Below are 16,809 nucleotides of genomic sequence, written 5' to 3'. Positions count from 1 at the left end.
GCTTCTCTAGTAAGTTTTAATACATCTTACTGAAAAGCTATTTCTTAGAAAATTGAGAAAATTGACTTATTTAGGCAGTATGTGTATCTGAACACCCTGTCGTTTTTGTCTGGTTGGTTGGTTGTTTTTTTGTTGTTGTTGTTGTTTTTAATAATATCTGGAGAAATGATCAAGAAGAAATTACATGATCCAGATTTGTTCCTGTCTTAATCCCACCTGCCACTTCAACTGGTTCTGAGTATAGGGTCTAGTGCTGTGCACTCAAGTTACTGTTTATATTTGAGTAAGTAAATATGAAAAGCTTCTGAACCAGAATAACAATGGATTATATATCTTTGCACACTCTTTGCACAGGTATAAATTCCCTGGGTGAAGCACAAAAAATCACTCAAAAATGTATTACCTTTGTGAAATACTATTTGATTTTTAAGGAACAATACATAAATTAGAACTAGCACTCTTACACTTTAACTTCCATTTTATTCCTAAAATGAAATAAAAAATGCAAATCTCAGAATTCTCAGCTGAGTTAAATCTGTTAAAAATCTTCAAATAACTCACTCTGAATTATCTCAAACTTCTTCTGTGGTACTAACTAAAGAAATTAGAAATAAAACTATGCAGCATTCCCATGTTCCAGGTCACTCAATAGTATTTTGCATTTCTAAACATTACCAAATCATCTAAAAAAAATGTTGCAGCTCTACAGTTTGTTAACTGCAGCTTAGTGTATGACCAGCTACAGGACTGCATTGCTCATTATTGTACATAAAGTCACGAAATGTACAGTGGACATAGCTCTGGGATGAACCCCCGTCACATTCTCAGAGGTGTAGTCTTTGTGTAAGTCCAACCAATTGGAAGGAGGGATTTTATTTATTTATTTATTTATTTATTTATTTAGAGATTTTCTGTAAGTTTCTATTACACTATGTGTTAATTAGAAATGGTTGTTCAGGCTATCAACAGCTTAAAACCATCTCTCATGTCAACTGTATTCTCACTTGAGAATCATACAGTTTCAGGTCATTACCGGTGGATATTTTGTTACACTGTGTGTTACATCAATAAATATCAGAACAATCCTTACAGTCAGGGTGCCTGATTGCCCACTGCTCAGCCCACTTCGCAATACTGGAACTACACAGAATCCAAATAATTAACATTTATGTTAGGAGAAAGACTCATACTTAAGGTCAAATTGTACTGCGTCCTTGAATTTTTATTTTTTTAATTTATTTATGAAGCAGAGATAAGACTACTGACAAATAAGTCATACCAAAAAGGTTGATCAAATGATTACTTTAATAAAGTGAATACTCCCATTTTTTCTTAAATGCTATACACCCTCAAAACTAATCTTGTATATTTTATATTTTATTTGGGGGAAAGAATCATTTATGTATAATGTATTTTTAAGGTTGATATTAATAAAAATGAGATTTTAATAAGTGCTTGTGGGAGCACTTACGTCATTGAAGGTACACTGCCAAAGGACATTTATGTCACAAACACCTATACATAAACATATTAGCATATGTTTATATGTTGACTTGAAGCAAGCGAGAAATAAATCTTAACTTTGAACTTCATGAGATCACTTAGGCATTTGAAATTAAGCACATATTGCAGGATTAGCATCATGGAGACCATACTTGGAACAGAGTCCCAGGCAGTTATTTTGCATATCTCTGATAACAGCATAACATTGTCACTGAAACATGTAATTCATCACTACATATTTTATGTTTTAAGTTCTCCTACTGACTCCATCCCCGCCCCCCCCCCCCCCCCCAATGATTCTAGAGTATCTGGCCATAGATTCAAAAAAGACCTGCAGATTCATCATATGTTGAGCATGAACTAAAGTTGTTTATCAATAATGTATCTATTTACCTAGTTTAGTTATTTTATTTTACTGCATTTTCCTCAGGAGATGTCCAGGGAAACTAAAATAAATAAATAAATGAATAAATAAATCTTATTCACCATATGTAATGCCATGCTGCTTCTCACCAGCTTCAATACTTCATGTGTCTTAATTAAATCTTTCATGGCAACAGTCTTGGTTTCTTACGGATTAAATAGCTCCCGCAAAGAGAGTTTTTAAATAGAAGATCCAAAAGTAAAGCCTCCTGCTCTTTGCTTATTTACTTGCTGCTTTGAAAATTACAACTATTCCGATTAGGCAAATAACAACATCTTAATTAGAGACATTCAAGGCTTAGCAACATCACAATAAGGAGGGATTAATTCTGCCATTTACGTATATGATAATAATTCAGGCAATTTAGAACAGAACTGGTCTTGAAGCGTTTCTGAGTGAAATTTGACTTCCAAGGACACAAGATTACTCCACTTCTAGGGAAGGCCGAATAGGAAACCTCTCTTCCTGAATCGTGCCTACTCTGAGAGCCATTGCAAAGAGTCCTTAGGAAGTCCTGACATTAAGCTGCTCCTCTGAGTAAGTTATATTCTACTATGTAGAAAATAACAAGAAGATGAAATCTAGGCTACATCTTCAAATCTGGAAGCAGCATGTGTGGGACAGCAAAGCTTGTTCTTGTAAAAGAGGAAAAAAATAATCACTCACATAATTACTGCTCCTGGAAAAGCAAAGGCATTCCTCCATAGGAGAGCGGTATGAGCAAGATTTGTAGCAAAACACATTTAGTACTGCCAGCTGATACTGATAGGGAAGTGTTTGGGGAACTTACTTCAAAAAGACTGAAATGTTTTCGACTTTCAGATCATTCACAGAGCATAGGAAAACATAACATAGATTACAGATTTCTATGCATAGATTTCTATCAGCTTATAATCAGCTACAGAAGAATGTAGACCTAGTCAATTATTAAGCAAACAACCTTTTCTCCCAGCTGGGTTTTTTGTTTAGCTAATGATGGAAGCTGAGGAATTATGGGTTTGAGGAAAGATTAGATATTTACAAGCTAATAAATAATTTTAAGATTAGCAGAGAGTTTTAATAGTATCAAAACTAGTACAACATAAACAGTGTCATTGAAACATGGAAGAATTACAACCTATGCAACATTCAAGAGATCTAGAAAGACTAAAAATATTAATAAAACCTTTAGCAGGACAAGTTCAAAATCACTATCAATTGGGTGCATATCTCTGCAGGAACATACTTAGATTTTGAAGTCTCTAGAGAGTGAAATATAACGTATTGGTATAGGGCAACAATTGTGTAGGGTAGCATCACATAAGATGTGTGCAAAATAGAGATCTGAAAACTTCCTCTAGGTTCCTTTAGCACTGAAAAGACAGCCAGTCTTTCTAAAACATGATTCATCTGTCGTGTTTTGGACATTTAACATAGCAAAGGATGAATCAGAAATTTCCATTTTTATTGACTGACAACACAAGTTGTCTAGACAACTGGTTCAGATGTAGGTACCTATGCTGAGGAAGACTAAACAACACATGAATCCCATCCATACGATCTCTAGTTACTATTGTTAAAAAGCTGTAAGGGTAGCACTATTTCCTTTATAATTTTCTAAGAGTCAAAGCGGTTAATGAAAAGTGTTTCAAAGCAGTACATACAGAATACCCAAGGCGGCACAATTAATGTAAAACATGTCCATGGAAAAGTGCTACAAGAATTGTTTGAACTAGATGATGAAATGAACAACTTATTTCAATCACAATCTTCACATTTAACTCCATGCCATTCAGTTGTCTCATTATAGTTCATATTAATCTGAACAAAAGTCAGGTAAAATTGCAGCCATAGCACTTACCTGTTTCTTGATAATTAAATAAAAATGCCAAAATTTGTGAAAAATAAAGGTAAACTTTTTTTCTGCTTATATGCTCCAATGAAACACATATTATTACTGAAGCTGTAGTTGTATGTGCTCTTTGACATGGGCAATCTTAGTAGCAATCTTAATAATCTTCATGGTAATAGCAATCTTAATAAACTTCAGTTAGATGAAAAGGTTCTGACTGATTAGAAAACTCCTTGCGTGGTATGTGTGTTTACATGCAATCTCTGCAAAAATCGTCAAAATCAGTTAATCAATTAAGATTGTTTGAAGTAATCTTGAAAGACAATTTAAAACCACCTCATTCTTTGATTTTTGTAGTTCCCCTGGCATCAGAATAAACCTGTCACTAAGTTCAGTTACCTCTGTTAACAACTATGTATCTGCATACCATTACGAATGTCAGTAAAAACCTCAGTTGTTGCCAATTTATACTGGTTTATAATATCTTATAAATATCGCAGTTCATCTCTGTTTCCCTTGGCTATACCTTTCAAAATAAACAAGGGAATAGTTCTTAGACATTCCAAAACAATGGACCAGTAAAATTCTATAATAAGTTCTTTGTAAAGTGCTAGGTTTATTATTTCATTTGAATTGCTGGTGTGATGACAATGGTATACACAGCATGAGTAGATAGACTTTTCCTTCCCCACAGAACTTCTCTGGTATCTGCTTAAATATCTCATGATTCCCAGTTGTGCTACACCATTGTCTCATTACCTTTGAATTACGCGACACACATCACAAATGCAGCCATTGTACGATCCAGTGATATGAAAAACTATATGGGAACTGATCCAACATTATTAGTATACAGAAAGAAGAATAAAAAAAAAAAAAAAAAGCATTCCTTCGTCTAAGTTTTACAAGCTCAATGAACATATCAAAGGCCTAAGTTAGTCCCTTGATATTTTTTTAAAACAAACCCAAAGTTTTAGTCCCTTAGAAAATGTATTTTATAATGCATGCTATTTATTATTGTTTGCCTTTGACTCGTTACTTGAAATGAAGTGGGAGAGAAAAAAGAATCTTCTTTAGGGATAAAAAAGCTGTCAATATTGATTACTTTTACTTATAGAAATGAAGATCAAGAAAAATGCAAAGCCTTAAATGGGAAAAAAGAACTTAACTATGTTAATTATGTAGTCTATTATGTTGCCTGCTTGTATATAAATGAGAATTGTTTTCCTTACAGGATTGAATTAATTTAAGTCACCACAAATATTTCTATGATAATCATTACTATTAACCTATGTCGTGGACATTGAAAATGTTAGTAAAAGTACAGGGGGAATTTTCTTGTAAATGTCTTTCTGTCAATTATTGAAAAGACAAAAATATTTCTCTCAATGGCAGCATGTCCTTAACTTTAAGATTGGCTTCTTGAGTGTGGCTAAACAGATCCCAGTAAAAACTGTTTCATGAAAACTTGACAAAATTGGATTCCCAAAAGGCACTGAATAACAATTACATCTTGTCTGTTCAGCCAAACATAACAAGCTGAAGAGTAAAAAAGCAGCTAGCTCCTGTACACAGAATGATACTCCTGTTCAAAAAAATATATTTTATATACATATATATATATATATATATAAAACCATCTACACCAGGTGTTTTTTCTCATCCTTCTTCCCACATCCAACTTTAGGGGTGCTTACTAACACTCTATTAGGGTAGAGACAGAAACCTCTTTTTGTTTAAAACACTCATTACTACCAGAGAACATTGACCTACAAGGTACAGTTTTATTAAATCTCAAAGGCTTCCAAGAAATGTAAGAAGTGGCTGTACTACCCTTCAGAGGCTTTATCAGAACTCCTTAGCATTCAGGTCTTCTTTTAAAAACTGAACTACTGTAAGTTTGCAACATTTTTGTTACTCTTGATACTTCTTTTTTGTACTTATCTCCATTTGTTAGTAAGATTCAAAATGCTCTGTTCCTGTGTCACCTCATTACGACTTCTTTTCCTTTATCTGGGAGTCTCAAATTAACTTGACATAGATGTTTTACATATATTTTAGGCTAAATGTGAAGTATTCCCTCATGCCCATGAGGCATTTGGAAAGTTGATAAGTTCTGCTTTCAAGGACACTCTAAATGAGGTTATTAAAATTCAACACTTTGCATATTCTGATGGAGAAAAACGTTTGTCCCTGACTACAAAGGACATAGGTCAGTTCAAGAAAGTTTCTCAATCTTCTTATCCATGGGCACTGAAGGCCTTGTTCCAGTATTTGTAAAATCAAAATAAGAAAACGTTACCAGGGAGGGAGAAAAGTGTAGGAGCCTAGATTCTGTCCAAAAGTAAAAATCCATAACCATCTGTTGTTTGTGTTGCATGCATTTCGCAACTGTCATCTCCACTGTGCACGCCATTTCATCTTCACAGCAATATCTCTGAAACACCCACTGAGATAAAATCACAAATATTTTGAACATACCATATGATACGTTATTTTCCAAATTAATATTCAACAAAGTCATAATGAGAACTTTTTTTAGGTTACTTTGTGTTGTCCCCTGAAAAATCTTTTAAGAGTTTGTTACTACCTGATAGTTTAGCTCAAACTTGAACAATTAAAGAAACACAGAAAAAAAAAAAGAGAGAGGAAACTATTAAATGCTGCATTTTTTTTAATTGTAGGCATGTTTTCAAAAATAGTAATGACCACTACTTACAATTCTACAGCACTTTTTTCTTCAAAAAGGGTTCCCAAATGCTTTTTTAATCATTTACTTGGAAAAATCATCTAGAATTTAAATGGTCACTGTCCCTTGGGTGGTTTAAGAAAAGGTTGCATGTGGTACTTAGTGACATGATTTAGTGAGTAGTATTGGTGGTAGGGAGATGCTTGGACCAGATGAACTTGGAGGTCTTTTCCAACCTTAATGATTCTATGATTCTAAGACAATCCTACATTTCGCAGCTGAGTCTGGCTTGGAGAATTTAACAGCTCTCAAGCTAATTCCTACAATGCAACGTCACGCCCAAGAAGTAATTTTTGAAAACAAACAAAACACCAACAACAACCAAAACCAAAACCAAGCAAACAAATAAAAAACACCAAATAGAAATTTGCCCTTGGAAAAATGACAGAAAAAGAGTTAAAGACAAATAAGTAAACCAACTGCTTTTTCCTTAAGGAAATCTAAAACCCAAAGTCAACTGCGTCTGAAATCAACAGACCTGTCACGCAGCTTTCCTGGCTGCCACTAAGGCTCCCATCAAAACTACACTGAAAGCAATAAAAAAATTTTGTGCTGTGTTTTTGTTTTGTTTTGTTTTTTGCTGGAAACAGATTGAGCTCTGACAAGAAGCTCTCTAATCATCTTTGGCTGGTTAATGATGCACAAAGCGAAAGGTGAAGTTTAGAAAAAGAGAATGAACTGAGAGAACTTGATATCAAATATATTTGGTCTTCTTCAATTCCTTAATGCTTGCATGCATCAGAGCATACATACAGCTCTGTAAGTATGCATACATAGTCGATATATATATATAAGAATACATATATGCACGCATATCATACATACCTACGTGTTCATATACATACACAAACACAGGGTACCCTGTCAAGATAGCTCAACTAATTTCATCTTATCCCAGATTCTGTCCTCCAGCATAAAAAGTTTGGTGGTCTCAGTCACAGTCCCTTGTGTGTAGGAGTCCATCACAAAACCATCACCCCTAATCTAATACAATTGACAGTCTCTGCTCAAGAGAGGCAGAAGAAGGAGTTGCCATGGAGACTGAACTATTGCTCTTCTCCAGAGGATGCTTCTTTCAAGCACAGGCTAACAGCGGAGGCTGTCCAATATCTGTAACCTTGATCACATTACAGGATCTTGCATTTTGGGAAGGCTTTTTAGTAAACTCTAACAAATATCCAGGAGACAAGAAGGGGGGAGAAAACAGAGAGCTTGAGGGAAAAAAAAATAAAAACAATAAAAACAAACAAACAACAACAAAACACCACCACAACAAGAACTGTATGAAAGTGCATATTATGCTAGATTGAGAGAGGGAAAAGAGTTTCATATTGACTTGATGTATCAGATTTGTCACCTCTGCTTAGTGCTTTCCTAACGGGGTGAATGCTGTGCTTGACCTATTTGCTGGAATTAACCAGGACTGCAGGAGACCATATGGATTGCCAGATGGTCTGCTATAATTTAATGCCATTTATTCTAAGTATGAAGTAAGTGATAAACATAATTAACATTCTTTTAGCTCCTTACTGGATGACTTTTATTAGCTTCCTTTTTTTTTTTTTTTCCTCAGGAATTGAAAGGTAAGTTAATACCTTGTTACTGAAACACAGATGCCAGCTAATTACTGCAAGAGGCTGCAGCCTCCAAAGCAGAGTGTCGGCACAGACTCTTACTTATTCACTGACCCCACTGTGATGATTAATAGGTTGAATGCTAAGCTCTAATGAGGATGACAGATCTTAGATGTTTTCAAGTTACCTTAATTAATAGCATGATGTACAGAGTGTTCATGCAGACATATCACACTTCATAGTAAACACTACACCCTGTACTCATGGTCTTAATGTGTCTTTCACATTACAGCACATCAAATACTAAGGAATCAAACCACCTTCAGACAGTAAAAACAATGCAGTGATTTCCTTCAGATATGTTTTTCCTGATTGCTATTTCATACTCTGCCAGTGATTGTCTAAAAGGCCTATTTTTTAGGAAGTGGTTCTAGAGAAGCTATGGCTTCAAAGAGTGTTTATATCAGGCAGGATCGTCATTCTCAGCATTTCAAAACCATGAGTCCATAACAAGATATGCAAACAACTTTGCCTACTGTTCCTGTGCTGACAGTCTTCATAGGGACTGGGCTAGGTCTTAGCAGAATGAATAGTCAACTGTTTTGTAATGTTTAACATCAATGTACAGGTGAAGTTAGCATGCTGGTACTCATAACACTGAAGGAAGTACTAGAGAAAAGGCAGCAGTACTGAATGCTTTGCATTTTACATTAAATGTTGTGTACATTGAACCTGGTATATAAACATGACCACAGATGAACGCCCTTTGATTTGCATCTGTACTGTTATTAAAACTTAGATGAACTTTGATATGACAGAAATGGCATAAATTAAATGTTATTCAGAGATTAAAACAAACAAACAACACCTGTGCTATAAAGCAAATTTCCCCTTAGAAAATTTAGCTGATTAAAAAATACAGTGAAATAGGGTCCAGACCAAAAGTCACAGCATAAGGCAAGTGGAAGCAAAACCCAGCTCTTCATCATCTGTGTTCTTCCCTTCTTCCATATGGGTCCACACTTGTTCAGGGGCTTCCACAGTTACACATGTATACTCTATAGTGCAAATCTACTCAAATGTAGATATGCATCCTTCGGAGAAGCTAATTTAGAGGGGACTTGAACATGACATGCTGTCCATCCCCACAGCTGCCATGCACACTGACTGCCTCTGGATTGCTTGTAGACAGTCTGTCCAGATGTGCCTGGCAGAGTCCTAGTCAAGCATGCCTGGGCACAAGAAATGCCACATCACAGGGAAACTCATTTCTAGGCTTGCAGTACCCATAAAAGCCAGTCTGGTTTGAGAGTGACCTGGTCACACATAGCAGGGACATACATGATCCTTTACCCTGCTTTTGAAGGCATTAATTCAAGTTACTCCTTCATTTGGTGAATTTTCTCATGACTGTTGCTGTTCCTATAAATTCCTTCAGGATTCTCCATATGAATAGATATAGGATCAAAATATCTTAACAGCAAACTTTTATTGCTATTGACACCACTTGTCACGTCATCTTTATTGGGTCTCTGCCTCTGCCACCATTTGAAAAAAAACATTCACTTTTCATTCCATTAACCGAAAAATATTTACCTGCAGTGCTTAAGCCAACACTGTGATGGCTGCACGATCTTTTTTATAGTCAGAGGTGAAAAACAGGTACTTAGAGAAACTCCCATAGCCTGAATTCTCTTCTATGTGTACCTACCTCTCTTCCTGGACTGCTAAAGCAGCTATGACAATTCAAGTGCCAAGACTTAGGCACTTAGGCTGAAATCAGTGCACTTAGGCTGAAATCAGTGATAAAAGAATTACCATGATAAAAATGAGACCATGCACCTTTCAACAAGTTGTTTACTGGACCTGATAATACCATAATTTATTATAGATACCACTTCTGAAAAATATTGGAGTGATGCTTTTCAGTGAGTAAAGATACAGTGCTATTGGCACAATGTTTTCAGTTTCTCTGTATACACTTTTATACATATGTACATATGCACATATAATATATGCATTTAATACCTCCATTACTGCAAAGAGTCAAATGTTCCAGGTGGTTACCTCATAACATTTTTATTTTAAAAAGGGCATTACGTAAATTCTTACCTGATCTTAAAATTATTACCTAATAAATTTAGGTAATAATGATAAAATCAGGTAGTAATTAACTTCAACTGCTTTAAGATCATAGGGAAAAAAATAGACAAACACAATATTTGCAAATTTCACAAACATCTTACCTCCTGCATACATGACAGCCAACATTATTGATGATATCCAAGCTATCTCGCTATATGATGTGTGGAAGATTTCCTGTATTTCTTTGAAGAATACTGTGATGGCTTTAGGGAATGCATAGGAAAATCCAATGGAAATAAAAGCCCCAAAGACCACAACCCATCCCCAGCCTCCATCTGGAGGAGGGTATTGTGGTGCTCCTGTTGCTGGTGGCATTTCTGGTCTTTGTCTCTTCTCCAACTAGGCTGAAAAAGAAGAGAAGAGACAAAGTTTCAAACAGTTTTCCTTTTTTATCAAACTGCAGTATTCTGTCATCATCTGCAGAATCTTCAAAGCTGAGACCAATTTCCAGTTTACATGGGACTACATGGGACCTGTTTTTAGAAGCAAAACCTGTTCTGAAAAACAAACAAACAAAAATATTTGTCAAGAATATTTGAAATATCCCATTCAGTATGTGCCACTACTACAAAGGACTGACCTCAGTCACTGAAGTTGTGCTTGCAATTAGTCACTTAGAAAATTAGTCACTTGGAAAGCAAATGTGCCTCTATGGGTAAATTTATGTAGCTTTATGCTCTACAGTATGGATTTAGGATAGGTATGAAACAGAAAAAAAAATGAAATCAGATGTACAGGAAACAATGGAAAAAAGTTATAGTAAATTATTCATAAATGCTATTTTGTTAGCAACATTTGCACGTACTTCAGAAAAATCATCAGCAATGACAGCAAGTCATAGCACAGTGCTTTATCATATGCTGCCATTTTCCAGTTGTTGACAATTGTTAATATTTCTTGCTTAACTCATGAGAACATTTTAAAAGCATGTTTAAAAAAAAAGACAAAATTCCTTGTGTATCCATAAAATAAACATAAAATATTACAATTCCAAATTGTATTGTTTTTAACGCTTTCATCTGTGAATTGGTAGATGTTGCTATTACTTGCAGGAACAAGGTGGTGGTACTCTTTTTGCTGTTTCCACATGTTTAAAGACATCAGGAAGTCTTTCACTAACAAACTTGCAAACTTTCCACAACTATTCTCTAATTTAGAGTTCACCATAATAGAGGACAGCAGAGTGATTTTTTGTAGAGGTTCTGAGACGTGCAATCAAGAAATTCAGGGAGCTCAAGAAATCATAAGTAATTCACATAGAACTCCTAAGGCCTGAAATGAATTTTATACTTTTATTATCACCTTGATATCTAAATACTTAAGATGACTACATTACCCATTACCTTTCTAGAAAACATGTAGTAGCAAGAATCCATTTTGTAGTTCTGAGATTTTTCCAACATAAAACCCCTTTACTACTAAACAGAGTTGGGAGTCTACTGTGTTTTCTTCTGTGCAATCCAGACATGCCGCCTACACAGACAGCGTGAACTGAAAATTCCTCCTTCCTCTGTGTTCCTTCCTTGGGCATTTAGATAACTTAGTACTCTTGATTGGTCTCCAACCACAACAGTACAAAAAGCTGTGATTTATAACAGTATGTAGGTTTTTGTTATGTTTATGATTAACAGCGAGTCTCTGTAAGACTTCTTCTATGCCACTTATGCCATATCCCAGTTTCTCACAGCAAACTGCATTAGCAGTGGGATGATATAATTACCTTAACAAAAAAAAATAAAAAACGAACTGTGTCAGCTATTATTAACCTCTCAGGATAGCGTCTAGAGTACTCTCAGGGTAAATGTCATGCAGTACTGCCTACAACACATGACAAAACTAGCAAAGTGTTGCTTTTCAGATTATCACAAGGCCACTCCTGTGATAGAAACCTCTGTAATTCTGATTCTCCAATTTACTGCTGTTGGTTGTAGACATCACGTTCATATTGGCAGACCTCCAAAGGGGCTAAATCAACCACTAAACATCTGGCTTCTATGCAAGGTTGCAGAAACCCAGGCAATTTGGCTTCTGCATCATATCATACAGATTTTCTGCTGGCAGCAATACATACTTACCACTCTGTACCCAGACTGCAGACATATTTTTATATGCACATCTAGAAAGAACCCTTGGCATGTACTTTGTTTCCAGCTACCCTGGTCTCAACTTAGTCCATTGACATGCATCAGTGAGGAAAACCCGGGTCTGCCCGTAGAAGATGTACAAGTAGAGACAATTCTGGTTGCTGAAACTTAACACTGGCAAAGCAGTTAAACATCCATTTGCTGTTGCTGAATCAGGACCCATTGGTAGGAAGAGTATCTCAAAAAAAACACTGTACTTGAAAAAACATGTAGCAATTGATTGCCCCCACAAACACCAAAACACAAATTGGCACGAAAAGCAGAGCCTATTTCTGTAACCTAACTGGTAGTAAAAAACAGAGTTTTCTATCTGTCCCAGAAAGCTGTTTTTCTGCTCATCAGAGAAAACTTTTGGTTATATCCTAAAAAAAAAGGCTAACTATTATTTTCTTACACTTCAAAGTTTGAGCATATTTGTTTTCATATTTCATATTCATATGAAAACACTTCTATCTTTATTATAAATTTTAGTAATGCAACACAACATCAATGCATTGCTCCCCATAAAAATGGGAAGTGCTTACCAATTTATTGAGGAAGTACTCCTTTTTCTAAAAACAACACACAACTGTTTTGCAAAATCACTGCCACCAAATTGGTCAGAAGAACTCCAATGGTTCCTGAGTGTTATAACAACCCAATGCAGATACAGGCTTGGGGAAGGGTGGCTGGAAAGCTGACCAGCAGAAGACCTGGTGGTGCTGGTCGAAAGCCGGCTGAACATGAGCCAGCAGTGTGCCCAGGCAGCCAAGAAGGCCAAGGGCATCCTGACCTGCGTTAGAAATAGCACGGCCAGCAGCACTAGGGAAGTGGTTGTCCACCTGTAAGTGGCAGTGGTGAGACAGCACCTTGAATAGTTTTGGGCACCTCACTATAATAAGGATACTGAGTTGTCCAAGCATGTACAGAGAAGAGCAACAAAGACAAGCTGTTTGGAAAGATCCCATTATATCTGCTTTTGCAGAGGAGCAGAACAGGCTCTGACAATTCAATGCTTTCCTCTCTTAAAAAGCTTCACAGTAAACTAAGAAGGCATCACGGAAAAGAGCAAAGGGGCAGTGGCTGTTCCTATGCCTAAGCCTAGAGGTAACCTGCTGCAAAGCCAACTGCACTGCCAGCTTCTAGCACTGCTACAGTAAAAGACTCCCTGCTAATGTATGCCAGGCGTTACCCTGCCACAAAGAGGAGTCTGGATCATCATATCTCACACCTCCTGTTTATCCCACAGAGTACAGTTAATAATAGCTTCCCTGATATTTCTTTATGATTGTGATAGCCAATTTTAGCACCAGTTAAAAGGTAAAAAGGAAATAAATAAATAAATAAATACATTTGCACCAAAAGGAAAAAAGTATTCATTTTGTCAGAAACATTAAGTCCAACATTTCAAGTATCCTTCTTAGCAGCTAAAGCAGCTTTCTTCTGTAAAATTTTCATTTAATATCCCTGAAACTGAATTTCTAGAACAGTCTAGCATGTTAACATCCCCATCTCTTATCTAAGCCTAACTGTAAAGATCTGGATAGTATAGGAAGTATACAGACAAATGCAAAATCCTTAAGCAACCAAAACAAAGCAGTGTTTTAGATGAGTGGATGTAGATGCTGAGAAGGTGAGAGACAGAAGAGGGAGGACTGAAGCAGCGACAAGTGAAATGTCTTCCCAGAGCTCTCAGGGCTTATTATGGGCTATGAGAAGAATAAAAAGACATAGGGTAGAAAATGTAAAAACAGGCACATGTGAAGATGTTCAAGTGAAGGACATGGTGCCTGAATAACAACAACAACAAAAGCTGCATCTGAGTAAATAAAGGTCACCAGCAGAATCCCTAGTCAGTCACGTGAATTCCACCGTGTGCTCAGGGCTCACACGAGAGCGCTGCTAATACCCCTCCTTTTACAGGCAGGCTGTGGGTGAGGGACGCTGCTTGCCATCCGTACAGAGTGGCAGCAGAGCAACAGTGACTGAAGCATGTCCCTGGTAAAGCCATCAACCCCTCTTCTCTCTGTCAGGTACAGAGACGCTGCTCAGCCTTTCCATACCCTGAATCAGGCTGTGCACAAGGATCTTCTCCTCTGTATAAATCCCATTTATGAAAGCAGTGAACAAATACATAGCTTACAGTAATCAGAGCTCCATGTGTTTACTAAGAAATAGTAGAAAGAGGACAAGAGGACACTTTAAAAACATGTGACGTGCTACACTATTATTATGTGGGTCTCTCATCACAACAACATTTAATTGGGCAAATGAGAACCGAATTATAAAGAGAGAGGTGGAGAGAAAGCGAGGGAAGGAGGAAAGAAAAAGGAGGAAGGAAAAAGAAAAAGAAAGGAAGAAGGAAAAATGGAACACAGGGAAAGGAAGAAGGAAAGGAGGAAGGAATGGAGAGAGTGAGAAGCAAGCAAGCAAGCAGCAAGGTCAAACTAAGAGCAAATGCTACAGACAAATAATGCACCTTGATGCGACTTCATTCAGTCATGATCAACGTGTTCAGACTGCTCTTGTACCAATGCTTTGTTAATATTCTGCAGCTGCCAGCTGCCAGAACCAGCTGTCAATACAACAGCTTGTCAAAGACTCTTCTCAAAAGGAGTTGTGTTGTTCTCATGTTTACAGAGATGCTGATTTTACTGGGAGTTTTAGTTTTGTGTTTCTGCAACATTAGAGTAACTGTTTTCTTTTCCATTCCTGTTTTGTCTGCCTTGTCCTCAACATGCCCTATCACCTTAACTCAGCAGCCATTAGCCATTTGTCCCAGAGGAAAAGAACTGGTATGAGAAGAATCTGTCCCTAGTTGTAGAGTAAGAATATTTGGCATGTGTGTAGGGCATTCCAGCTCCATGTGGTAAGCCAAGGACTGCGAAGTTTTAAAAATTTGAGCAAATTCAGTCTTTTAATATTCCTGTGGGGTGACTCAGAAGTATCATCCACTTTCAGACACGGGAAACAAATACAGCAACAGGTTAAATAACTTGACTAAGTCTTGAAACAAATGAATGGCAGAGCTGGGACGTGGACTCATGTCTAAGTAAATTGTCAGTTAAGCCTGAGATTTTTAAGAACATGTGTGTTTTAACAGTTCATTAGGTAATAAATGCTGATTGATCGTACAGCTTGATACCTGAGTTGGAAGCACAGGTGTGGTACAGTTTTTGCTTTATAGGTTTGGAGAGTCTGCTGCTCTAGCTCAAACTTAATGAATATAAATTGCATTTCTATATTTGAAATCAATGATTTTGTGGTAGCATTACCTAAAGAATGAGCTATACAGGAATTACACTTTTATAAAATACCCTTGTTTTAAAGATGTAAAAAAAAAAAAAAACAAGCCCAAGAAGGGAAAGGGGTATCATCTCACCAAATGGTACTGCCTCAGCAACTTCTACAAGCTCTTCCCATTATTCTGTGAGCAACATTCAGTATTTGAAAAAAATATATATATATCTTATTAGTTTTGAGAGATGGTGTTGCTCTGATGACTTGGGATTTTGTTGTGGGGAAAGGGAGGATGTGGAAAGACTTGGGCTGAGGGACCAAGAGAGATTGTTCTTTGCTCTTATCTCTAACTACACACTTCTGGAGGCAAAACAGCTCCTAATGAGCACTGGTACCCAGACTGCCAATCTTTCTGAAAGAGAAAAATAGGCTACATTTTGTGTGAATATCTGTATTCAGAGACTGAAGGGCATGTGATAAATAAAACCCAGGTATATTACACATACACTCAGAATCTGAGTTTACTGCACTTTTTCCACTGGGGTCTAACCCGCAGGATAAACACTCCCCGTGAGAGAACAAACCTGCTAAAATGTACCCATGTTAACAAGCATTATCAAAAGCTGCTGGATTTTGTAAAATTTCTCCAACATGCTTGAATTGAAAGGCAATGTCTGTGAATGCGTTCCAGTCAGCAAAATGTGACAATAAAGTACATTATACTATAACTATAGTATACTATATTCATTTGTATTTATGGGGCTTATGTTAGGATTTGTTATTTCTGATAAAAGTCTAGGCAAATCTTAAAAACAAAAAATCACTGGCCTTAATTGATTTTAAACCCTATTTCACATCAGTCTCCAAAAGCACAATAACCAACAAAGTTAAAATATATTACCATGGTTATTCTAAATACCCAGTTTTATCTTACTAAAAAAAAGACAAATTATTTTTTCCCTTGAAGAGGGGATGAAGGAGTAGTTCTAAATTTTCATATTTATGAAAGAAACATGCCGTTAGTCAACCCATCCATAATTTATAGTTGAGAATCAATATTGTAGAATACTTTTCATCCCACTGAAGCAGTACCAAGACAAGTATGTGCCTGAAGACAGCGTGGGAAAGTAACAGCCCCTCACACAGCCAAAGCAGGCATAGCAGTATTTTTCTTCCAAATGCGTGGAAGGTTAACAGAGGCAGGCTCTGTGGAAGGAGGC

General features: G+C 36.6%; 1 protein-coding gene across 4 annotated transcripts in view; it reads right to left on the bottom strand.

Moving 5' to 3' along the window:
* SLC16A7 (solute carrier family 16 member 7) overlaps positions 1 to 16,809 on the bottom strand; it is an 86,432-nt gene that overhangs the window by 27,617 nt on the left and 42,006 nt on the right. For 3 of the 4 annotated variants that reach the window (XM_040552077.1, XM_040552070.1, XM_040552059.1), the window contains one exon: positions 10,328 to 10,570. In XM_040552077.1, coding sequence (XP_040408011.1) covers positions 10,328 to 10,541 — 214 coding nt within the window. In that variant the 5' untranslated portion in view covers positions 10,542 to 10,570. Of the gene's footprint in view, positions 1 to 1,989; positions 2,089 to 3,258; positions 3,262 to 10,327; positions 10,571 to 16,809 lie in introns of those variants that run through there. The other variant, XM_040552088.1, reaches the window with a different exon arrangement.

The sequence above is a fragment of the Cygnus olor genome, chromosome 1 (assembly GCF_009769625.2).
Source record: "Cygnus olor isolate bCygOlo1 chromosome 1, bCygOlo1.pri.v2, whole genome shotgun sequence".
NCBI classification, from domain to species: Eukaryota; Metazoa; Chordata; class Aves; order Anseriformes; family Anatidae; genus Cygnus; species Cygnus olor.
The sequence above is the reverse complement of the archived record's forward strand: the minus strand, read 5'-3'. Positions and strand labels throughout refer to the sequence as shown.